Source organism: Epinephelus lanceolatus, chromosome 12 (genome assembly GCF_041903045.1).
Source record: "Epinephelus lanceolatus isolate andai-2023 chromosome 12, ASM4190304v1, whole genome shotgun sequence".
NCBI lineage: Eukaryota > Metazoa > Chordata > Actinopteri > Perciformes > Serranidae > Epinephelus > Epinephelus lanceolatus.
The window spans coordinates 2188205-2214087 of record NC_135745.1 but is presented as its reverse complement, the minus strand read 5'-3'; the positions used below and the strand labels follow the sequence as shown (position 1 = coordinate 2214087).

The 25883-nt window shown below is 41.3% G+C and overlaps 1 protein-coding gene across 4 annotated transcripts in view; it reads left to right on the top strand.

Moving 5' to 3' along the window:
- LOC117271765 (cadherin-12-like) overlaps positions 1 to 25883 on the top strand; it is a 307819-nt gene that overhangs the window by 110716 nt on the left and 171220 nt on the right. For all 4 annotated transcript variants that reach the window (XM_078172868.1, XM_033650139.2, XM_078172867.1 and 1 more), the window contains one exon: positions 21152 to 21276. In XM_078172868.1, coding sequence (XP_078028994.1) covers positions 21152 to 21276 — 125 coding nt within the window. The remainder of the gene's footprint in view (positions 1 to 21151; positions 21277 to 25883) is intronic.

Sequence of the window (25883 nt, the reverse complement as noted above, 5' to 3'; positions counted from 1 at the left end):
TTATACTCTCCTTGGTCTTCCTGCTGGACCTTACATATAAAGAGGCTACAGTATCCTTCAATCTTCAATCTCCTGTGATCGTTGAGCAGCAACTACTTCTTTGTTGGATCTTGATCCTGGAAGTCCTCTTGGGCTTCTTCTTCTTCTTCTGTACTCTCTCCTGGCTCCTCTGAGCCTTCAACATCTTGGCTCTGAGGGTGTGGTACCTCTTCTCTTGGTGCCTTGACACAGTGCGACAAGTGATACTACGTCGGAGACCCTTTGACCTGGACTGCTGTCCCAGTACTGTGAACGACTTCAAATGGTCCTTCGCGGCGCTTGTTGAACCATTTTCTTCTGAACACCTTCACCAACACCTTGTCTCCAGGTTGCACTGTGTTTCTCTTCTGCTCTTCAAGACTCTCTTGCGCCTCCTCTTGCCTTTGCCTGTCCGAGACATACATGGATATACTTCTATGTAGGGTCACCAAATATTTGACGTATGCCTTCATTTTGTCTTCCAAAAGGGACCGACTCAGACCCTTTCCGCTTGTATGCAAACAAGGTGTTGGCATCCGTCTGCCCGTGGCCAATTCATGAGGCGTCATACGCAGATCGTGGAATTTGCCCGAACGACATGCCATCAGTGCTAGCGGAAGTGCTGCTACCCAATTCAGACCTGTGTTGGCAGATTTTAATGATATGGTTTTTCAAAACGCTGTTCATTTTTTCACAAAAACCTTGGCTTTGCAGATGGTAAACAGCTCCTAGATGTTGTTTAATTCCTAATTTTTGTAGGATTAATTACACTGTTTTTTCCACAAACTCCTTCCCATTATCTGAGGATATCCGATCTGGAAGCCCCCACCTACTTATGACTTCGCGACATAGGAACTTGGCAACAGACTGAGCGTCTTTCCGTTTAGTTGGACAGGCCTTTGGCCACCATGAAAATCTGTCTACAACGACTAGCATGTATCTTTTACCTCCAACTGGTTTCATCATATTGACAAAGTCTACAACTGGCTCCCGCATGGGGCCTTTTGGAGTTGGAATGTAACCATTCGCCAGATTCGACACTAACGGGAATACTAAAGAAGGCTCCACACAAATCTATCACTGTGAAGTGTGTAGTATCTGGCGGGATTTGGGCTAACAAAGTATGCGGGTCCGGCACTTCTGCTGGGAAATCAGTCACCACTTCGTTTACCACTCTTAAGTCATGTACCAAGCGGTAAGAATCATCTGGCTTCTTTACAGGCAGTAGGGGTGTGTTGCTCTGGGGGTGCTCAGTTATCTTCAAGACACCTGCTTGCAATAGTCCTTTGATATGTGGTTCAATCCCCCGGATCGCCTCCTCTTTCAGTGGGTACTGGTTCTTCCAGGGAGGTCGGGCCCCCGGTCGGAGTTCAGCTGTCACTGGCTGGGCTGATTTCACAAGTCCAATGTCTGTACTATGTCGTGACCACAAACATTCTGGAACTTGTCGCAGCATCTCTTCTTTCATAAGATCTGCGTCAGACTTCACACTGAGAATTGACTCATGTGTCATCTGCACAGTCTGTGGTTGTCCCCATCCATGAGCAGAGATCATAATCTTTATGAATCGTTGGTCTTCACTTATCCAGATAGCTCTGTTTTCTCTTGTTGGTACGAAGATGGCCTCTTCTGATTCTGCCACCATTACTCCTAGGTGTTTCTGTTCATAGCCTTCAGCTATCCTCAAAGTTTCTCGATATCCAGGGTTTCCGCTACATGTAATTGATCGTGGCGCACCACCACGGCAAAATAAAAGCCGCCACACCTTCAGAATGCTGATTTATTTATTTATTTATTTATTTATGTAGTTTCAGATGTTAAAACAATGTAAAGTATATTGTATGAATGATATATATATATATATATATATATATATATATATATATATATATATATATATATATATATATATGTAATTATATATATGTATAGCCTATATTTGCGCACATATAAATCAATCAGAGTTTGAAATGATAATTTAAATATCATGAAATGTTATGTGACACCATAGACCGCGGAACCGGGTGGGGGGGGGGGGGGGGGGGGGGCAGGGGGGCCATGGCCCGGGTAACTTTTGTACTCTGACATAGAGGGCTGCATTGGGATTGGGTCCCGCCGGGTCCCAAAGGTCCCCATTAAACAGTAGAAGTAGAAGAAGAAGAAGAAAAAGAAGAAGATGTAGCCTAGTGACAGGATGTCAACACAGGAACTTGGTGCACATGCATGAGCGTTTCCACTCCATATTTATTCATAAATAGACGAATATGCCCTGAACCAGCTTTCATACCAATTTGCTGCTTGCTCCACCTGTCTGTCTGTCTGTCTGTCTGTCTGTCAGCTCCATCTGTCATGAGACAAACATGAAAGAAGACGTGCAGTTTATTGTGTTTCACCAGCGACAAGCTGTCATTACGCACGACTATTATGCACGTCTGTGCGCGCTTTATAACTCACTGTGTGAACCTATGTTGCATAATAAAGATTTGCCCCCTCGTAATTTTTAACCGCCCCCTTAGTAACTTCATCCTGGCGCCGGGCTTGCCTTAACCTCAATCACTGCATGATTATATAAAGGTAGACGAAACAAACAACCCCATGAATCTCTTTATTAATAGCTTATAAAAATGACGAGTTTTCTCCTGCGGGACGGGAGAAGACACAAAATCAATGCATCTCTATTATTGTGCAGGCATAAATTCTCAGAGTTTTGCGGGAACGGGCGGGAGTGGACATATACATTACGGTTGCGGGCGGTAATGGTCAGAAATTCAGCGTTCTGGTTACTTTTCAGTAACTGCGCAGCTGCGCTTGTTTTGTTGTTGGGTGTGTGTGTGTGTGTGTGTGTGTGCGGCTCTGCACATCAGTCTGATTTGAGTGCTGACTTGTGATGATAATGAATATGATGGTGATTTAGATTCAAGGCAGCAAGATGAGTTTTGGTTGTGGTTGTGGACTGGATGTACTTTGTTGTTTGCTATAGTTTCATCTGTGCGTTTATGTGTAAATAGGCTTGGCCTGTCGTGTGTGAATGTTAGAGTGGGATCAGAGGGGTTAATCTGAGCAAGCATGTGTTCGTGTTCATGCGTGTACTGTAGATGTGACTGTGTGGAGTCAGAATAAAAAAAAGTGCTCCGCAACGTTATTTAATACATCAGTAATATTGTCTGTTTCAATGCATGTGCCCCCCCACCCCCTCTGCGTGACTTGAAATTATGGCCTCCCCTTGTTAAGATGACCGTTTCGCGGTCCATGTGTGACACTATGCTGCAATTAACTTTATTTTGAAAAACGGAGTCATCACCTGCCTGTCTGGCTGTACTGCGGCATGCTCTAGAGTGGAGGGGAGGCAAAGAGACGACAGTCCAAAGTAGAGGGAGAGAAAAGAGTGAGAGAAAGGTAGCCTATCTAAGCAAGGTTAAGTTTGATTCATCTTTTGTTCAAAACTGTGAAAACGATCCTAATGTTAACGTTAATGCTCCCGCTGTCTCTTCCTGTCACTTTCATCACGCTGTCATCATCTGAGCAAATGGCACTGAACTTTTCCGTGCTGTCATAGCTCCTTAGCTTTGTTTTAAACTCTGTGAAACTTAACTTCTCATCACTTTGTGTAATATGGATGGAAAATGGCTTAAATGAGCCTGGCAGGCCCGGCCCGGCCCGTCCCTCTAACTGTAATTACGAGCCCGAGCCCGGTTTAAACCCGACATTTTTTTTTAAGGATACGAACATGGACATTGAGGGCTGACTCTCATCTGCCTTTGCATGTCAAGCCTTTGTCATGTGCCTCTGAAGTGTCGAGGTCCCCGTCTTTTTGCTGTCATATACCAGCATCGTGCTGCACTTGGTACACTTGACGAAGCCGACACACGTAGTCACCGTCAACTACACACATGTGCGCAGCCAGTGGCGCCGTCAAGGGGGGGCCATTTATTAATTTGCGACACCAGCTACCTGTTTACCACACCCCCCCCTCCAGACAACCTGGTCAGTGTAAGAGCACATTCAAGATCAATAGTATTCGAAACCATTTTAATTGTTTTTATGTGAAGGTGAGGACAGACCTAAGGAACAGGCAGCATCAATGGGCCACCTCATACAACAGAGCCTTTGAGCTCTTTTTCAAAAAAAAAGTCAAGAAAAATAAAGTGCTCTCAACCAGGCTGCAAACTGTGCCATTAGATTAGGCTACAGTTGTGTATATAGTTGTGTAGTGAACAAATAATGTATTTATAAAAACATTCAGTTTTGAGTTGTCATAATTTCACATCAATACCCCCTGTCCCCACCCGTCGTCGCCGGAGCCCTCCCCCACAGTTTCAAAAAATCCTGGAGGAAACCCTGATATCATGTTCTTCATCAAGATAATCATCTCTGTTTATCTTCATAGCTGCCCCTTGTGGCCCCAAAATTATGCAGCTTGAGCTAAGCTGAACTTACTTGGTTGACGACTCAGCCACTCATCTGGACTCGATTGGACAGCACTCTTGAAATACTTGAGCGTGCAGTGATATGGATATTCAGGGAGCCTAGCGTCAGGCATGCTTGCAGCAATAAAAATCTCCCACACTGGCTGGCTTCAATAGATCTTGACTTAGATTTCCGATCCAAACACTGACGAAGTCTCAGTCTCCCTTGTCATGAATAGTTGATGACAAATGTCATAGGGCACTTCCACGTGACAGCCGCCAGGTGTGCATCGTATTGTACAATTCAGTCTGCATGGAGCATCTCTTCCCAGGAGTGCGATGGGTGTGTGTTCTGACACCAATATGGGTATTGTAGTCTTTTGGTTATCATAGCAGAGCTCCATCGGTTTTGTGGAGGGAATCAGCTGTTTTATACCCTCAAACCCGCTTGTCCGTACAAACTTGCTGGACATGGGGTGATATGTAGTGTCTTCGTGTAGTGTCTTCAGTCTCCACTATTTGCTCATCTTCGTCTAAAATATGGTAGCTGCCCTCTTGACTGATCATTGAGAGTTGGGGATAAGTTTTAGTATACTTAGTCTTCTTCTCATAAGGTGGGGGGACTCCTCACTGGGACCGTATGTGAGAAAGGTATGTCAGCTTTTGCTATTAGCTTCCCTGCTTCCTCTAGATTCTTCCCTGTCTCCTCTGTTTGTCTCTCCCTCGCACCTTTAGAGGCCTTTAATAATTTCTGTCCCTCATCCTCAAACAGCTGCAAAATACCAGGCTCTGTCTGTCTCTTTTCCTTACGTCTCTGTCCCTGCTTACCCTGCTTTTGCTCCGCCTTGTATGTGGACACAAGCACCTGCATTATTTTACCTCCCTCTGGGTTAAGGGTCCCTTCCGCCGGCCAAGGTTGATCAATGTCAGGCCAACGTTTATGCCTTTTTGTAGATACCTTTGTAATACCTTTTGTGAGAGGATTATTCTTCTGTACTATGTCAACAGGAGTAATTGTCTTTGATGTTTAAGAGCCCATCTCTAGCATTATGTAATGAAACCCTTGTATTTTCTTATCGTCAGCCCTAAAAATCACTCAAATCAAATCAAAATGATTAAAAGTTTATTCATAAACCTCTGTATTACCACAGTCAATCCTAAACAAAAAGCAGAATAATTTTGCCTGAGGTTGGCAAACTCATCCTCAAACCCAATAGTTTCGCTCCCCCTTAAAATTGCGAAACAATTCAGACTCTTTTTCCTAACACTTTCTTTATTAATTGTTGATACTCAGAAAAATAAAACAAACTTTCAATAATTCAAATATTTGTTCCTAAATCAGCTCGGGTCAAATCAGACCATGCACAAATAATGAGACTGTCCGATGATGACTCACGGATTATGATGAAAAACGCAACCCGGGACCAGATTTCTGGACCAATTAATCCTATCAATCAACTGAATTGATCAAGTCGTGATCAATAAACAAGCAGACCAGGGGATCAATCAAATCACCAAACCAGCCTTTAATGATCAATTAATTTTTATTTTTTTTATTTTTTTATTTTTTAAACCTTCTGTGTTTGTTTATTTATTTTAGTTATTATTATTAGTTTTGTTTGATCAGTTCCAGCATTATTGTTCACTCCTAATGGTTGAGTGACTAATCAATCCTCTGATCAATCAATCGACCAACCAAATAATCCTAATCAATCAATCAATAACTCGACTCGCTGAATAATTAATCAAACCAGTGACATTCCATTAATCAGTGATATGCTTCAGATAGTCAGTTGCCAACTTCCCCTCTAATAATTGCAATATATCATATATCAGGTATATGTGAAAGAAGCATACATGTATGTCAACAGTACTATTTATAAATTATTGTATATATGTGTAAATATAGGCGTTTGTGTAAATATATGTGCTTGTGTAAAGAGTTTGTGGATAAAATCGCACTAGCCTGGCTAATTTTGATGCGGGACTCACAGGCTACGTCGTCAGCAGGCCTCAGTCGGTGTGAGGTGCATCCAACTGTTCCCTCATCTGTCCCTTAGAAGACCCAGATTTAGGTGCAATCCTCCGTTTTTATTTGGACTCTCATACCCCACGGGAAAAGAGGAAACAAAAGCAATGGTTCAGTGCCTTATAAATACTCTGGGCTCATATACACAATGCAGCAAACAGCTCATTCTGATTTGCATTCTGACTAACTGCTTAAATCAAATTCGATCATTCACGTCAAACCACATATAATTCAAAATAATGCATTACTTAATAATCAGCAAGTCAGCAAGTGGAGTGACCTACCTCAAACTTTAATCAAAAATCTTCCAAACATTACACAAATTCAGCTTAAAAACCCCATTACTATTTAACTAAAGTTGACCATACTCATTTTTAAGCAAAGACCATGTTCAATAATTGTTGTCAGTAATAAGTCCTTTAAACAAAAGTATGTAAGTGTATGTATGAGTGTCTTCTGCACATGCATGATTGTTCTGTTCTCGAGTGGTCACCAGAGCGCAGGTGCAACAGGTGCTTTTTAACAAGAATTTCATCACAAACTGCAATTAATGACAGATACAAGGCAGCCAATGATTTTCCATCTATTTGCTTAAATGTTTGCTTCAAGGAGGTGCGGTCTGGAACAACCCCATCATTTATGGAGCGAACTATGTGCGTCTAACCCGCATGCATTCACCCACACATTTCGAAAATGGTAATGGGATTCAAACGTGCTTCATATGGTTTATCGACTTTAGGCCACTCAAAACACTTTATGAATAGCCCAAAACTACCATTCATTCACGTTCACACTCACACTCCAGGAGAACCACAGAAACAAGTTAAGGCTGCACACTGAGACTAACTCAGCCCTAACAACATCAATTCCGTGCTCTCAATCCAGTAATCTAAAACCGTCCTTCAGCCGAGGTCCCAATAAAGAATAAATGTGGCAAAAACAATAGGGTCGGCGAGGAGTCCTCTGTGAGGAGTCCTCTGCCTTCGGGCTCGGTCCCTAATAATAAACGCAGCAAAAACAATAGGGTCCTCGCCCTTCAGCCGAGGTCCCTAATAACACTCTGTTTTTCACACACACATTCACACTCACATAGGCCTACATACACACTGCTTTTTCTCATGCCAGCTGCCTGCAGCCGATCAAACGTTAAATGAGCTAATGTCCTGGACGTGGATTTATCTTTTGATCATGCATACATAAGTAAGTGAGTAAATAAGTAAATTTTTATTGTCCCAGAACAGGCAAATAGAGCTACAGCACAGTGCTTGACATTTAAAGAACATGACAGACACTAAGATAAAAGATAAGAAAAGAAACAACACTACGGTACAACAATTATGCATGTAGTGCCCTGCTACAAATGATACTGTTTTGTTCCTTTAAACATGTGATCAGTAAACAAATATGCAGTATAATTTATAGTATTGTTTGTCAAGTTACTGCTGTTGTGAAGTAAGTTTAATTAAAGCTGCAAGCAGCATTTGGTGGGACCTCGCCCATTTTGGCCTCCAGCGAATTATTTAGAAATATCACACATATTGCCACAAACATCAGAAAATCCTTACAGAGCTGAACGTTTTGATGTTTGAATGCTTTCTGTAGCTGTAGGTATGTAGAAGTGATGTCACAATATGCAAATTAGATGAATCAATTTATTCCTAGCAGAGTCCTCGTCCTTTATTTGAGGAACAGACAACAAAAACAGCACAAAACAAAAGAAATCTACTGCGTAAATATGTTGATTTACTGATATGTATGAAATCCAATATGGCCACTGCCTAGTGACGTAACAATATGCAAATTAGATGAGTTAATTTACTCCCAGGACAAACTTTGGGTCATGATGAATAGTTTTCTCATTTACAGTATGCCTTTATCTCTCACCACTTTCAAGCCCCAGCCTTTTGAAATGTTGAAATGAAAATGGAATATTTTCCTCAATAAACTCTGGCACCTAAAGGGTTAAAATGGAGATTGTGCCCCTGTCATGTCTGCATGTAAGATTTAGACACACACACACACACACACACACACACACACACACACACACATCATGTTTCTGTGAGTTTGTGTGTGACAGCGGTTGCCATGGTGATGAAGTAGGTGCACCTGGCAGAAGAGCAGAGAGAGAGAGAGAGACAGAACACAGAGAGACCTGTTTTAGTGGAGATTTAACTCCTCGAAGAAGTTCTTCCCATTCCCAAAGCGCTGGTCCAATCATCAAAATAATGTGATCATGAGAGAGATAAAGTTATACAGAAGATCTGTTTAGCAGCAGTTGAACTGGTATGTGTGCGTCTTTAAAGCCGACACAATAAACGGTGTAGGAGGAGATGTGTTTTTTTTAAGAGCACGTTTGAGGGGAAATCTTACTTTGAAAGGGCAAATAGCTCACTTCCTGTTGGATTTAGGTCATGGGTGTTAGCGTGTTATTTGTAGGTCGAACACTCCAGTTTTGGTTTGATCTTGATACGACATTCCTACGGGCTGCAGTGGCCAGTTTAGTGCACCTATGTGGCGCTAGAGAGCCCATTTTGGCACTGTAGGGGTTAATAATGTGTGTGTTCTGTTTCAAATGAAGTTTCTGCTGCTGTAATCTGTCCTTTAAAGATTGTGAGACACACAGACCAGAGAACCCTGTGGCTGTGTCTGTGTGTGCAGCCGTTGTCATGGCGATTAATGACTTGCCCGCACCTGTGGCAGACACAGACACGTCAGGAAAGCAGATCACCAAAGGCTGTTTATAAAGGGATTTAACTCCTCGAACAAATGCTTCGCATACCCAAACCGTTGGTCCAAGCAAGAAAATAAAGTGATTTTGAGAGACAGCCACGTCTCGTGAACGCACGTGTCGCGTTTTATATTTCTCGAGTCAAAAATGTGGTCAGGGGAGCGAGTTTAAAATGTGTTGCACCCCAGCTGTTTCCAGAAATTTCTCCTCAGAGTTTACATGGGAGTGAATGAGAAAAAAATCAGCACTCCCTTCGCTTTGGAGCCACTCAGCAAAAATGTGTACGTGTGAGAGATTCCATGTCAACATATCTGTGAGCAGGACAAATTTTCCTACGTTTTGTGGTATAAATTGTGTGTGTACAGTGAAAATTGTGGCCATGGCAGCGAGTTAAAGACAAAAGTTTTAGACGATTTTTAGAGCCCTCTCCACTCTAGCTCACAGCATTCCGTGCAATACACACCCATTGTAAACTGAGAATTTCTCCACTTTTGCTCATGGTACTTTGAGAGGCACAGATGAAAAACGGTAAAAGATATGAAAAAGATGAAAACATGAGTGAATAGATGAGACCTGTGGCAACATTTGAGAGTTGGAATGGAGTCTGTAACACAAAGTATGGAGACGCTGTAAATGCTAGAAAAAGCCCTAAGATTGGTCTCTTTCTCCCCCCTGCTGCCATTCATTTCCTATGGGACAGCTTTCGAAGATCGCCAGGACGTTTTTCTGACATGTCACCTTTAGGAGGCCATAAAATCCAAACTAAGCGAGTAATGAAAAAGTTATAAATAAGATCTGATTAGATGGAGTTGATCTGTCATCTGTGCAAGTTTGAAGCCAATTGGATAAGCGGTGTATGAGAAGAAGATTTTTTAGGAAAGGCAGTTTTAAGGCAAAATCTTACTTTGAAAGGGCAAATAGCTCACTTCCTGTTGGATTTAGGTCAGGGGTGTCAGCGCGTGATTTTTAGGTCTTCATGAGACGAACACGCCACTTGTGGTTTCATGTTTCTACGACATTCCTACAGGCCGTGGCGGCCATTTTTGTGTGCCTAGGTGGCGCTAGAGAGCCCATTTTGGCACTTTAGGGGTTAATGCCATGATTTTCTAAAATTTTTCACCGGTTCTGATGTGCGTGCCAATTTTGGTGAGTTTTTGAGCATATTTAGGGGGTCAAATTCCAGTTCAAAGAGGCAGTGGGAGAAAGAATAATAATAATTAAAGCTGCAAGCAGCGTTTGGCGGGACCTCGCACTCGCGCCCGTTTTGGCCCCCAGCTTATGTCGTCACTGTGAATTATTTAGAAATATCAAACATGTTGCCACAAACATCAGAAAATCCTTACAGAGCTGAACGTTTTGATGTTTGAATGCTTTCTGTAGCTGTATGTATGGATAAGTGATGTCACGATATGCAAATTAGATGAGTTAATTTATTCCCATCAGATTCCTCTTCCTTTATTTTGAGGAAGAGACAACAAAAACAGCACAAAACAAAAGAAATCTACTGTGTGAATCTGTTCAAAATGCTGTTTTACTGAGATTTATGAAATCCAATATGGCCGCCGCCTAGTGACGTCACGGAATGCAAATTAGATGAGTTAATTTACTCCCATGACAAACTTTGGGTCATGATGAATAGTTTTGTCATTTACAGTATGCCTTTATGTCTCACCCCTTTCAAGCCACAGCCTTTTGAAATGTGGAAATGAAAATGGAATTTTTTTTTGCTCAATAAACTCTGGCACCTAAAGGGTCAAAATGGAGATTCTGCCCCTGTCATATCTGCATGTAAGATTTAGACACACACACACATCATGTTTCTGTGAGTTTGTGTGTGACAGCGGTTGCCATGGTGATGAAGTAGGTGCACCTGGGAGAAGAGCAGAGAGAGACAGACAGAACACAGAGAGAGACCTGTTGTAGTGGAGATTTAACTCCTCGAACAAGTTCTTCCCATTCCCAAACCGTTGGTCCAATCATGAAAAAAATGTGATGATGAGAGAGATAAAGTTATACAGAAGATCTGTTTAGCAGCAGTTGAGCTGTCATGTGTGCGTCTTTAAAGCCGACACAATAAACGGTGTAGGAGGAGATGTGTTTTTTTTAAGAGCACGTTTGAGGGGAAATCTTACTTTGAAAGGGCAAATAGCTCACTTCCTGTTGGATTTAGGTCATGGGTGTTAGCGTGTTATTTGTAGGTCGAACACTCCAGTTTTGGTTTGATCTTGATACGACATTCCTACGGGCTGCAGTGGCCAGTTTAGTGCACCTATGTGGCGCTAGAGAGCCCATTTTGGCACTGTAGGGGTTAATAATGTGTGTGTTCTGTTTCAAATGAAGTTTCTGCTGCTGTAATCTGTCCTTTAAAGATTGTGAGACAAACAGACCAGAGAACCCTGTGGCTGTGTCTGTGTGTGCAGCCGTTGTCATGGCGATTAATGACTTGCCCGCACCTGCGGCAGACACAGACACGTCAGGAAAGCAGATCACCAAAGGCTGTTTATAAAGGGATTTAACTCCTCGAACAAATGCTTCGCATAACCAAACCGTTGGTCCAAGCAAGAAAATAAAGTGCTTTTGAGAGACAGCCACGTCTCGTGAATGCGCGTGTCGCATTTTATATTTCTTGAGTCAAAAATGTGGTCAGGGGAGCGAGTTTAAAATGTGTTGCACCCCAGCTGTTTCCAGAAATTTCTCCTCTGAGTTTACATGGGAGTGAATGAGAAAAAAATCAGCGCTCCCTTCGCTTTGGAGCCACTTAGCAAAAATGTGTATGTGTGAGAGATTCCATGTCAACATATCTGTGAGCTGGACAAATTTTCCTACGTTTTGTGGTATAAATTGTGTGTGTACAGTGAAAATTGTGGCCATGGCAGCGAGTTAAAGACAAAAGTTTTAGACGATTTTTAGAGCCCTCTCCACTCTAGCTCACAGCATTCCGTGCAATACACACCCATTGTAAACTGAGAATTTCTCCACTTTTGCTCATGGTACTTTGAGAGGCAAAGATGAAAAACGGTTAAAGGTATGAAAAAGATGAAAACATGAGTGAATAGATGAGACCTGTGGCAACATTTGAGAGTTGGAATGGAGTCTGTAGCACAAAGTATGGAGACGCTGTAAATGCTAGAAAAAGCCCTAAGATTGGTGTCTTTCTCCCCCCTGCTGCCATTCATTTCCTATGGGACAGCTTTCGAAGATCGCCAGGACGTTTTTCTGACATCTCACCTTATGGAGCCCATAAAATCCAAACTAAGCGAGTAATGAAAAAGTTACGAATAACTTTTGATTAGAACGAGTTGATCTGTCATGTGTGCAAGTTTGAAGCCGATTGGATAAGCGGTGTATGAGAAGAAGATTTTTTAGGAAAGGCAGTTTTAAGGCAAAATCTTACTTTGAAAGGGCAAATAGCTCACTTCCTGTTGGATTTAGGTCAGGGGTGTCAGCGCGTGATTTTTAGGCCTTCATGAGACAAACACGCCACTTTTGGTTTCATGTTTCTACGACGTTCCTACAGGCCGTGGCGGCCATTTTTGTGTGCCTAGGTGGCGCTAGAGAGCCCATTTTGGCACTTTAGGGGTTAATGTCATGATTTTCTAAAATTTTTCACCGGTTCTGATGTGCGTGCCAATTTTGGTGAGTTTTTGAGCATGTTTAGGGGGTCAAATTCCAGCTCAAAGAGGCGGCGGGAGAAAGAATAATAATAATAATAAAGAATAAACGGAGCAAAAACAATAGGGTCCTCGCCTTCGGCAAGGACTGCTCTGTGAGCAGTCCTCTGCCTTAGGGCTCGGTCCCTAATAAACGGAGCAAAAACAATAGGGTCCTCGCCTTTGGCGAGGACTGGTCTGTGAGAATAAACGCAGCAAAAAGTATAGGGGGGGTCCTCGCCTTTGGTGTGGACTGGTCTGTGAGTAGTCCACTACTGTTGGAGTCAGTCCACAATAAACGCACGCAGCAAAAACAAGAGGGTCCTCGCCTTTGGCGAGGACTGCTCCTTGAGAAGTCCTCTGCCTCTAGGCTCGGTCCCTAATAAACGGAGCAAAAACAATAGGGTCTTTGGCGAGGACTGCTCTGTGAGCAGTCCTCTGTCTTAGGGCTCGGTCCCTAATAATAAAGAATAAACGGAGCAAAAACAATAGTGTCCTCGCCTTTGGCGAGGACTGGTCTGTAGGAATAAACGCAGCAAAAACTATAGGGAGGGTCCTCGCCTTTGGCGAGGACTGCTTTGTGAGTAGTCCACTGCTGTTGGGCCCGGTCACTAATAAACGCACGCAGCAAAAACAAGAGGTCCTCGCCTTTGGCGAGGACTGCTCTGTGAGCAGTCCTCTGCCTTAGGGCTCGGTCCCTAATAAAGAATAAACGGAGCAAAAACAATAGTGTCGCCTTTGGCAAGGACTGGTCTGTAGGAATAAACGCCGCAAAAACTATAGGGAGGGTCCTCGCCTTCGGCTTTGTGAGTAGTCCACTGCTGTTGGGCCCGGTCACTAATGAACGCACGCAGCAAAAACAAGAGGGTCCTCGCCTTTGGCGAGGACTGCTCTGTGAGCAGTCCTCTGCCTATAGGCTCGGTCCCTAATTAATATGGAGAAGTTCATAATCGTACTTTATTTGGGAAGGTACTAAAATGTCCCATGTTCTGAACGGTCTGTGAATGCCTCATGAAGTTTCCTCTGTTTAATTGAATAACCAGGTGTCAATCTCTTATTAGCCAATCCGTGCCTGTCAAAGTTGGATGTCAACTACCTACCGGATTCTGAGAAGGGGGTGGGACTAAAAAAAGAGGAGACAAGGTTCAGGCTAATAACGGGAGAAAACGAGGAATGGAATAACGACGCAACGAAGGAGTTAGTTGTAAGCTATTTGAAAGTGTTTAATGTTACTGTTGTAACGGAAACTTAGAACCAGGGAGTTTTGTTGTGTGTTACCTGGTACAACATGTAATAGTGAGCCATGTTTGGAGCTGTTTCAGCCGGAAATTATACTTAATACATAGTGTGCCTCAAGCCTACATGCCTGCCGCCTGCCTGCTGCCATGCATGCTACTGCTCCGGGTATTATTATTTCATTTTATTAAAGGACTTAAAGGGTCACCAGGTCATTTTAAAAGGGTGATTGTTTCATTTTTCTGTCAATAAACATTTTATGTTGTTGCAATGTATTTTCACAGTCGAAATGTTTATTTGTGTTTGAATGTGGTATTAGTAGGGCTATGCTGTGTTAAAGGTATGCATGGGAGGTTGTAAGCTCACATAGACAGTATAGCTATAAAATCAGCTAACCAGGCCTCTCTGCACCCTAGGCAGGGTTGTATGCTCTAGTTACAGTAGATATATCCCAAATTTAATGTTTTAGTAGACTCCCTCCAATTCGCCTCCCATGCTTAAGGTGTTAAAGGGGTTTGCCGTGACACTTCTGTAGCAAATGAGAATTGAGCGGGAGGGCTACATGCAAAACAGCAAAGCCACAATAAAATCACACACATCCCCTCTACTATAGACTTCCCCCTCAAGATTAGGCTACAACAAAAATCATATCTAAACCAAGCCCCAACCTTCGGGGGAGACGAGTGAGACCAATGCGGAAGTGCCAAAAACTGCAGTTCACTGACTGTCCACTTGAGGCTGGCTCCGGAACTGAGTCAGTTCCCAGTCAGTTCCCATAGGTTAAAATGCCCAACTTTAGAGCAGAAATAAACATGTTTACAGCCTGGTACAAAAAATGGTTTTGGTCTCTATAGTTAATTTCCCCTTTCATGACAACTGGGGGGGGGGGGGGTGAATTTTTTTCTAACTCTTCCGTTTAAATGTTATTAAGGTTTGAAATTGTGCATGGTCACTTTGAGTGACAGGTGGCACGATCACGGGTGGCTAACTAGCATGCTAACTAGCCGCCGGCTCCGCTGCGGAGCTGAGCTCAGACTTGGCCGTCAGCTCAGCATCATCTCAGCCAATTCGTGCCGATGTTCAAGGCATTGAACCTGTCCTCTCAGCTGTGTCTGTGCCTTTCGGATAATTTTTCAGGCAGATATTGGAGTAATATGGCTTGCTGTTCGACTAATTATACCAACAGACCGTCCAAGAAGTCTGTGCCCCAGGTTTTTCGGTAAGTGAAATTCCGAAATTCTAGTATTATTTTATTTATGTTTATATGTTAGCACTAATTAGCGGTCACCATCTAGCTTGTCAGCAGCGTGTATCGGTGTCTGCGGTCACCACCTTGTCAGCTTATTATTATATTATTAAGCCTTTATTTAGGACATGTAAAATCATGTTGATACCGGAGGTCTCATTTTCAAGTGCGACCTGTATCACAGCAGCAACATCCACATCAAGTTACAGAGCCACAGACAATACGATACAACACAAGCTTAGCTTGTAAACTAGCTAACCAGCTAGCTAACGGTTAGCCTTCGAGCAAGACGCCAGTCTGGGGATGCATTGAAATCAGAACCTAATAGAGAAGGGTTAGGATTTAGGCATTTAGGGAGAGAATATTTTGAACAAAAGGCTGAGGCTGTGTGAGGTTTGAAAATAAAAGTCCACCACGTTTGTTAGCTAACGTGATGAAATGTTACTGTGATATGAGCAGTGTAACATTAACGTAACATTAAGGCTATACTTGTGTATGTAAATTAAAAAGTGGCGAACTGTGTGAAATTACAATAAGGTGTGTAACGTAATAAAAAAAACAAATGTGACGTTTGACTGTCACATATAAAATATTAAGAAGATTAGTTTAGGATATAGGCCTGTAGTTACACAACAGTAGATAATGCACAGACAGAATATGAGGACTGTGATGGCCACCACCTTCTTGTTTTGCTAAAATAAATTGATTATGATCTGTTGAACATTGAAGTAAGTTAAGTTGTATTGTTTGCATGTAAAGGAGTCTGTGAAGTAGGTAACCTAACACATATATTACTTTTAATATCTATTTGTCTGTGTAAAGTTTTCCTCTAGGTGACCCAGACAGACTGGACCAGTAGACACTCAACAGGAGGAGACAGAACTGGACTCCAAACAAGACTTCCCATCTGTGCAGTGAACACTTTGAGAGTCATCACTTCGGCACTGACTCCAGGATAAAGACACCTTTTTTTTCATACAGTACCTCACAAAGAGTCAAGCAACTTATTAGTTTAAAATTATGAATTATTGTCCATAATACATTTAAATGCATTACATAAATTACTAATTGTCATACATTACTAAGTACTCGATTAGGGCACAGCTTGCTCCGTACTATTACTGATAAGTTGAACTTACTGACACACCAGTGCAGTTTAGTGTTCCCAAGATGCAAAAGGCCAAATGAAGATTTTATCAATCAAGGAACATGACATGTATTTACCAACTTTAACATTTTAGTGCCTTTTATGCAAAGACCCTTTATCAAAGTGAGAATTACTACCTTTTTCCCCACACACAGTCTGTGAAGAACCAGTGGAAAAAAATATTCTCATAATGAGACAGCTGAACATAGCATGATTCCACAGTGGCAGTGAGCTTTGATAACAGTTCAGTTTCCTTTTGATAGCAACAATTATTTTAATGTGGATGAATTGCATATTGTACATTCATACTCCAGTTGTCTTGGTAGTACAGTTAAATTTAAAATCACATTCAAATATAAAGTTGAGTATCTACAGAACTTAAACACAAAACTATTTTATCAATGACAGCCACTTACTCAGCAGTAAGATCATTTTGGTGGTGAGTGGGCTTTTAACCAAGACAGGCTGTAGTCAGTGTTTTCTACCTGTGTTTTTAACCTGTCATCTTTCTCTCATGTAGGACACTTGACACCAATGTGATATTTACTCAAGATTAGATATTTATCTTTACAAGAAATTAAGATTTTGCAAATTATGACACTGGGTTCTAATTCATAGGTTTTATAATTACTGTTATAAATCTTTTCATTTATCTCATGTGTACTTTTACATTTTAAAATGGATGTTTTCATGAATGCAAGCTTTGACTTAATTTTGTTAAACTGTTTGTGCAATGGTTAGAATTTTTGTGATATAAAGTGGATCAGACATCATCAGAAAGATCGGTCTTTCATCAGTTTCCTGTGATGATTGGAAATATAGTGGTGATTTAAAGCTTTAACAAAATATAATAGTTATTAATGGCATTGTAATAATTTCATTTATGTCTTAGCATTTACCCAAGTTTGCATTTATCTTAGCAGAATGTAAAAAAAAAAAAAAAAAAAGAAAAGCTGATGTTATGTGCTGTTTTTTTTTTGGACATTTCTTTAAGACAAATGAAGAAAATTCACTGAAAAACTCTTCTCCTTTTGTGAAAAACAAGGGAATATCTGCACACTGAAAAGTTTTAAGTCCCGTAGGAGGTTTTATTTATCTGTGACGTTGTGACATATGAGAAGGTTCTGTGGGTATTGCTCGGTATTGAGGCTTATATAGTGAGGCTAAAAAAAACAACAACACGTAATTGGCTGATTATCAGTCTGTTTGCCTCACTATAAAAACGTCACAATACCTTTGCCTGAGGAAGACCCTCTCAGAGTTGGCAACATAGCAACAAGTGATACCTCCTTGGGGGCTTCAAAACTATTGTGTCCAGCTAATTGTTTGTTTTTCACTTTGAGCCCTTTTATCCAGTCACATTCTTCTGTGTTAAAACTAGACTTCTAACAGAGCAGCAAACAAAGGTTACTCTCCAAAATCTTCTCAGGCTCTGCTGCTGGGTGTAAGGTGCTAAATTATCTCTAAGTACAAAGTTAAAATAATCAGGCCCACACAGAAATGGACTGCTTAATTTTTTGTCAGTGACAATGTTAAACATTAATGCTTAATGTTTTATCTGTAGTGTATGATTTGTTTGCCCTTTCAATTGACAGTCAGATTTGATTGTGAAATATAACATTCAGTCAGTAACAAAGACAAAAGTAGTGCAAATATAAATAGAATTTATTGAAATTTTAAACAAGTATCAAGTAGTATGAATATCAAAAACTCAACATTAGCCATGACAGCCTGGGCTATGATCAGGCCGAACAGAATGTGTCCTAAAGGCCAAATTCAAAAGCAGTGACACTGCCAACAGTAAGCAGTTCACTGCGTTTGGAGGTGGTCTTTAAGACAATTAACTAATTTACTTAAAAACATATAATTTCTCCTAGGTGTGAGATGAATGTGTCTGATGTGAGGGTGCTCAATTATGGCGCCATTTAAACTATGAACAAATGTAGCCATAACACTGTAAACACATTTCCTGGCCTTATCAATCTTTGCTGGATTGCCACCAGCCTCCCACCTGCCCCTTTGGGCCAATGAAGAAAATATTATCTTAATGCCAGGATGCTGGAGGTGAAGCTGGTGCAGGTCCTCCTTCATCATGCTGACCAGCTTGACACTGCTGACCTTCCCCGTGTCATTGCCGCCACAGTGGAGGATGAGGACATCTGGTGCTGCTCTTCCTCGCAGGGAGTGGGAAGGAGAGAAGGCCTCTCCACTGCAATCCACCCCAGCCAAACCAGCAGACACGGACACCCAGCATGCTGAGGGTGCTTCCCAAGGTCTCTGCAGCTCTCTGGACACCACGCCGGACATAGCTGTCACCAATGCTCCACACTGCATATGAAAGTAAAATGAGTGTAATAAATAATTAGCGTTATATATTTAAAAAAAAGTTGAAGCGTTTTTTTAAGATAACATGATTCATTATTTCAAGGTTTGTTGTATAACGTTAGTTTCAGCTAAACTCAACTTACCTCAAGTTTCGTGAGGGAGCTGCAGGGGAGCTGGCATCAAGTGGGAGCAGGCAACACCACAGGGCTAGCCAAAGTAGTGTAGCTTCTTAGCCTCGTAGCTTGTTAGCCTAGCTTGTTAGCCTTAGCTAACTTAGCAGCGCTGAGCGAGGTGGGCATGTTTAAGCAGCTGGGCTACCTTCCGCCCGCCTCTTTGCCCATTTTTGATTGGCCGGGAGTTGGGCGGAGTCAGGCACTGCCAAGATGGCGACGTCCAGAGTGGAGTATTTTGAGCTTCAAATCCACTCTTCAGAAACGGATGGGTGACGTTACAGTGACTACGTCCATTATTTTATATAGTTTATGATCTAAACTAAATAGAGGACCATGGAGGATTTAATTAAATTTTTCCCAATTTCAACTGAATTATAAATTTTTCCCCTTTTTTTGACAAATATCCTGCATGCAATGGCTATCAGCCATACTGTACACTAAGACAAAACACAGGGAGCCTCTGTGTCACCATGCTTTCTATTGAATGTTATAATCCAGAATAATAATCAAATCTCCCCCTCATAAAACTCAATATTTGCTCATCAGTTAAAGGCACTGCTTCTCTCTCAGCGACCCTTCCAGCTTCACAGCCTGCAATGACCCCATCTAAAAATAGCTTTTCCCCCTCACACACACTCTAAGGCTAATAAGACCAATTCAAAGTTCTCTCTGACAACAGCGACAGGAACAAGTACATCATCCGAGAGATCTATCACCGTTTGTTTAATGAGCACTCAGAACAACACAAAACAAACAACATCACTTAAGACAACACAGGACAACACTTAGTTTAAAGTCTAATCAGTCTTTATTTTAATTTATGTTCTGGATGTAGATTCTACATGCATAAACACGATATGACCGTGGCGCCTTACTGCTCCTCAGCAGGCCACTTATATATTGAGTCTATATGTCATGAGGCCCAAACCCTTCAAAATGTTCCTTATTAGAAACAATTGCAGTATGTGTCATGTGATTAGCATGTATGTATCCTGTGGATGACCCCTTGTATCTGGGCAAACTATTTTACAAAAAAGTTGCTTTTCTCAGTAACGCATTACTTTTTGGTTTAAGTAACTGAGTTACTAACTGAGTTACTTTTTAATGAAGCAACTAGTAACGGTAACTAGTTACTATTTTTCAGTAACTAGCACAGCACTGGACAGGATAGGCCTAATTTTTGCAATGTTACGCAAATGAAAAAACGCAGTGCATGAGGTTTGTTTTGAATGGGAGTTAAAAGACAAATCTTGGTCAAATGTTACTCCGAGGTTTCTTAGTGCTAGAAGCCAGAGCAATGCCATCCAGAGAAACTATATCATCAGATAAAGAGTTTCTGAGTTGTTTGGGGCTGAGAACAATAACCCCAGTGAGTTCAGAGATCAGACCGATGATGGTCAGTGACCAGGGTGATGACGGTCAGTGATCAGGCTGATGATGGTCAATGAACAGGCCGATGACAGTTATCTTGTCAGCAAACATATTGATGATATTGGGGCTGGTTAGTTTTTGGTGGTCATATGTCAAGGTCTATGCCTTCATCCGTCTCATTCTTGTCAGAATCATTAGCAGCAGCTGCTAGTTTGTACTGCTGTTGCTAGATCACACTTTGAAACACAACCATTGACAGTAGACTTAGGTGTTATTATTAAAGAGTTCAACATTTAGAAACTGAGTTAATATGCTGCATCAGGACTGTGTGGCTGTGCTTTGATCACATCTGATTGACAGTGCTGACAACATTAGGGAACATCCCCACAACTGCCATCTGATTCACATTCACTCCTCTATTCTGGAAGTTTGTTAAGACATCAGTGATAACAAAAGAGCACTCCTCCAGTTCTCCCTCACAAATCTCTCATTTGTCCTTGTTTATTTAATTGGCATTTAAAATCTACCTTGCCTTGCTTAGCCATCTTTAGGAGATTCCTCCCAAGTGTAAATACATTTTTGGCCTCTCAGGTGTATGAAGGTTTGTTATAAAGAACATGAAAAAATGAACATATCAATTGCTGAAAACGTGGTGAACCACATCTTGTGTTTTACACATTATTACTGACCCCACTGACTTTAACAATAAATCACATTTAATTGTTACTGATTGCTGCTGTAGTTGGAACCAGATACACCAACACATAAAGGAGCTATAAGATTAAATGTTGTGTCTCTGTGTACTTTTCCCTCCTGCAGCTCCACACAGACATGGACCATGGACACAATGCTGTCAAGTACACTCTGTCAGGAGAAGGAGCTGGGTCCATCTTCACCATTGATCAAATTACAGGAGATATACACGCACTGGTGGGGCTTGACAGGTCAGTACTATCAATAATAATAACAATACAGAAGTAATGTCTGAAGTGCAATGTTCTAATAGAGAAATGACTGGTATCTAATAAACAAACTACATTACAGAGATTACATATTGTGCCATAGAGTTCACTGAGGCCACTGTGACAGTTTAGTGACAGATGAATTAAGGCTGCAGACAGCAATGAACAGGCCCTCCCACTATTGCCCATGCTGGGGGTCCTGGCAGGAGGGTGGCTAATTGGGCTGTTAATTTCTGTGAAAGTCAAACATGCAGTAGTGAGATGGTTTATCCTACATAGAGCATGGACATTGGAATGACCTATTTCACATTGCATACCACTTCTGGTGTCCACTGTGTGGCGCTGAAGAACACACTAATTAAACTAATGTTGCTGTATATCAATTGTAGACCACACCAGTGAAGATCAAAATGAATGAAATAATGAATGAATGAACTTTATTTATATAGCACCTTTCATGCATAAAATGCAGCACAAGGGGTTTTACAATTTAGACAGCAGAGACAAACGGCAAAGAAATAAAATCATGCAATCATACACTCAATAACACTCATTCAAGGAGAAAAGAGAAGGATAAGTAAAAAAAGAAACCATATACACAAACACACAATTAAGAATATTAAAACAGATAGTTGCTAGTTATAGGCTATGTTAAAAAAGGTATGTTTTGAGTTGTTGTTTAAAACTGTCCACTGAGCAAGCAAGTCTAATATTTAAAGGCAGGGTGTTCCATAAGATTATTATCAGACAACATTTGTTTCCTGTTGCCAGTAAGTGGCGCAATGACACCTAGTCTGTTGATGCCTTCAGGTCTGGAGCCTTATAAAACAAGTGAAATTTGGGGCAGACTGGACAAGGTACAAGAAAGTTAGGACAACTTCCTGTTTCAAGGCAAATAAGCCATTGCTATGGCAAAGTTGTTTGAGGTAAACTTAGAATTTTCACAAGTAAGCATCATCAAGGTCTTGCAACTCTGTGGCCAAAAATGTCTTCAGGCAGTGACTCCTTTCAAATATATGAAGTTTGGAGCAGATTGGACCATGTGCAATGGGGTTACACACCACTTCTTGTTTTGTAGAGAAACATCAAAATTTGATGCTTCACCATGGTCGAACGGTTGGATGAAAACTCAACCTTTCAACAACTTCTGATCTCAAAGGCTTTTAGATGGGATGGACCAAATTTTAAGTAAATTAGATGAAACTCTAGGAGTTTGTTGAAGTATGATCCCTGTAGAAGGCAAAAAAAAAAAAAATGCACGAAAATTGCACAGTAAATAAAAAATGGCTGACTTCCTGTTGGGTTAAGGTTATGGCTCCAAGGGATTTTTTTTGTACATGTGCCTCCCAGTCTTGTAAACTTAGGTGAAACATGCTGGGGGGCTACCTTATTGATGTTGTGGATGGGCCAATACTGAGCCAGTTTTTTAACACTCTACAAAGAGACCTGTGAAATATCAAAATTTTCTTCAGTTCTGATATGTGTGCAGAGTTGGATCAAAGCACCTTTAAGCCTCAAAAAGTTCATTCATTAATGATAATTGCTTAATTCCTTAAAGGGATAGTGCACCCAAAAATGAAAATTTAGCCAGTATCTACTCACCCTCATGCCGAGGGAGGCTCTGGTGAAGTTTTGGAGTCCTCACAACACTTGCGGAGATCCCAGGGGGGAGTGGGTAGCAGCCGGTAGCAGCACAACTCCACCTAATGCAGGCTGACGGTGCCCCAGATTAAAAAACAGAGTTCAAATGACGTTTTTCCAAACAACTTTTTATGTCGGGGCTTCAGGACACTTGGATCACTACGGATGAGCAGTATGGACATATTTTATGGTTTCAATTATGTGTTTTTGGACGTTTTAATCTGGGGCGCTGTCAGCCTGCATTAGGTGGAGTTGTGCTGCTCCCCACGCCCCCCTGGGATCTCCACAAGGGATGTGAGGACTCTAAAACTTCACCAGAGCCTCCCTCGGCATATGGGTGAGTAGATAATGGCCAATTTTTAATTTTTGGGTGCACTATCCTTTTAAGTTTCAAAAGGGCTTTTCTGCGTCCTCCAGGAGGTCCAGTTCTTTTTAATCTATACATGCTTTCCCTTGGGGACGTCATCAGGAGGCACAGCATCAGCTTCCACAGTTACAGTTAGATGACACACAGCTGTACATCGCTGTGTCTCCTGATGACACAGGTCCAATTGATACCCTTTTTAACTGCATTTTAGATATCAAGTCATGGATGGCAGTGAATTTCCTACAGCTCAACCAGGACAAAACAGAGGTTTTAATTATTGGCCCTTAAGGCAAGAGAGAGAAACTTTTATCAAAACTACAAGATTTTAAACCTTCACAATGTGTGAAGAACCTGGGCGTCATTTTTGACTTAATTTCATTCCACATATAAAAAATGTAACAAAGATAGGTTTTTATCATCTTAAGAATATAGCCAGAGTCCGCCAGTTTCTCTCTCAGGCTAACACAGAGGTGTTAATGCATGCTTTTATCTCTTGTCGTTTAGATTATTGTAATGCCCTGCTCTCTGGCCTTCCCAAAAAGACCATCTCTAATCTGCAGCTACTCCAAAACTCAGCTGCACGAGTGCTGACAAAGACCAGAGGGTGGGTGCACATTAAACCGGTTTTAAGATCACTGCATTGGCTCCCCGTGTGTTTCAGGATCAATTTTAAGGTTCTTTTATTAGTTTTTAACCTTTTCAAAGCTTAGCCTATTTTATAGGCCTCATCTCAAAAATTGCATACCCATAATGAAATGAATATATCTCTGCAACCACAAGGTCTATTTGAATACTTTTGGTGTCATGGTAAAGGGAACACTTGTGAGATTTGTTAAGATGTGTAAATATCAGTGTATGTGTTATATGTGAAGAGTAAATGAAGATGGCACACAGCACAAATGAAACATTTTGAGGTTCGCCTAAAAAAAAAAAAAAACATTTTCAGGATGAGTATCCCTTTGGAATGATGCAGCTGCAGCTCTAAACCCCTATCAAATCATAGTACAATATGTGAACATTAAATCTGCAAAGGTTGATTCTGATAAAGTGAAGCAGAACAATATTAGAGAGGTTTCAGTACAGACAATTCAGACGAGCTCTCCAAAATTGCACCATGTTTGCATGTGATTTTTGTCATGTACAATCCTATATCTTTCATTTTTTGTTTCTGTAAATCCCTAATGATGTTCATATACACATACAACTGTCCGTTTCATTTTTTTCCTCCATTTCCCACTCCAAACTGACCAATACACACCTACTACATTTGAAACTGAGTTTCTATTCTGAGCTTTGGAGGCCATATCTCTGTGACGGCTTGGCCGATTTAAGTGATTGACACCTTGTTTGATTCATTAGAGCCAATAGAATGACGCTATACCCACCAAAACAAGATTGACAGCACTGTAAGCCAATCAGAGTCAGCAGAATGCATTGTGGGGAGATGTCGGCTGCTGTGAGTGGTCATTGTTATGCTTCCCCCGCAACCTCCGGCCATCAAGTTTTTCCACCCGGATTCATTTGAATGACGGACAAGAAGTCGGTAAACGGGAATGAAGCGTGATTTAATGGCAGAATGAGCTTTTCACGGCAAAAACAACAAGGTAAGAGAGATACTACAAATACATTTTGGCGAAAAGATTTCTGTTGTTGTTTTTCTTTGGCCTCTATCTCTCTGATGCTTTAGGGTAGAGTGCTTTGGTGCATATGTGTGGAAACAGCGGAGTCTCAGCTTTCATTTGAGATGAACGGAGTGTGTTTTGCATAACGTGTGGTCGAGTTAGAGCCCGAAATATACAGAGTGGGTCAGAATATCGGTGCTGTATGGAGTTGGATTTGTTGTTGTTTATTTAGTTGTTGTTTGAGCTGTGTTTAGGGCATGTAAAAATGGTTTTTACAGCCTTGTAGCCCAGGTTCTGCTGTTTAATTTGATGTGCAACATCACTATATTCTTCGTGATCAGTGTATTGTTTCACACTGTGCTTGCAAAGTCGCTCACAAAGTCCTTTCGGGCTTAAATGTCTTAGCGGTCTTGGGCCATTTTATTTATCTGACCTGCTTTTATCATATCAACCCTTGCGGATCCTGAGGTCCTTCGGCACCGGCCTTTTAATCGTTCCAAAAATAAGAACAAAAACCCATGGGGAGGCTGCATTAAGCCGTTATGGGCCTCACTTATGGAATAGCCTGCCGGGGAGCATCAGGGCTGCAGAGACTGTTGATGGTTTTAAAAGGAGGCTCAAGACTCATCTTTTTAGTTTGGCTTTTAACTGATTTCTTTTACTCTTTTAATTCTTCTGTTATATTTTATTTTAATCTCTTATCTTATCAAATTATTTATTTTTAAATCTTTATGCATTTTATTATTATTAAATTTCTAAATCTTCAATTTTTTTTAAATTTATTTCTTTTTAATCTTTAAATCTTATTTTTTTCTAAATCCTTAAAGGGATAGTGCACCCAAAAATGAAAATTCATCCATTATCTACTCACCCTCATGCCGAGGGAGGCCTTGGTGAAGTTTTAGAGTCCTCACATCCCTTGCAGAGATCGGCGGGGGGAGCGGCTAGCACACCTAATG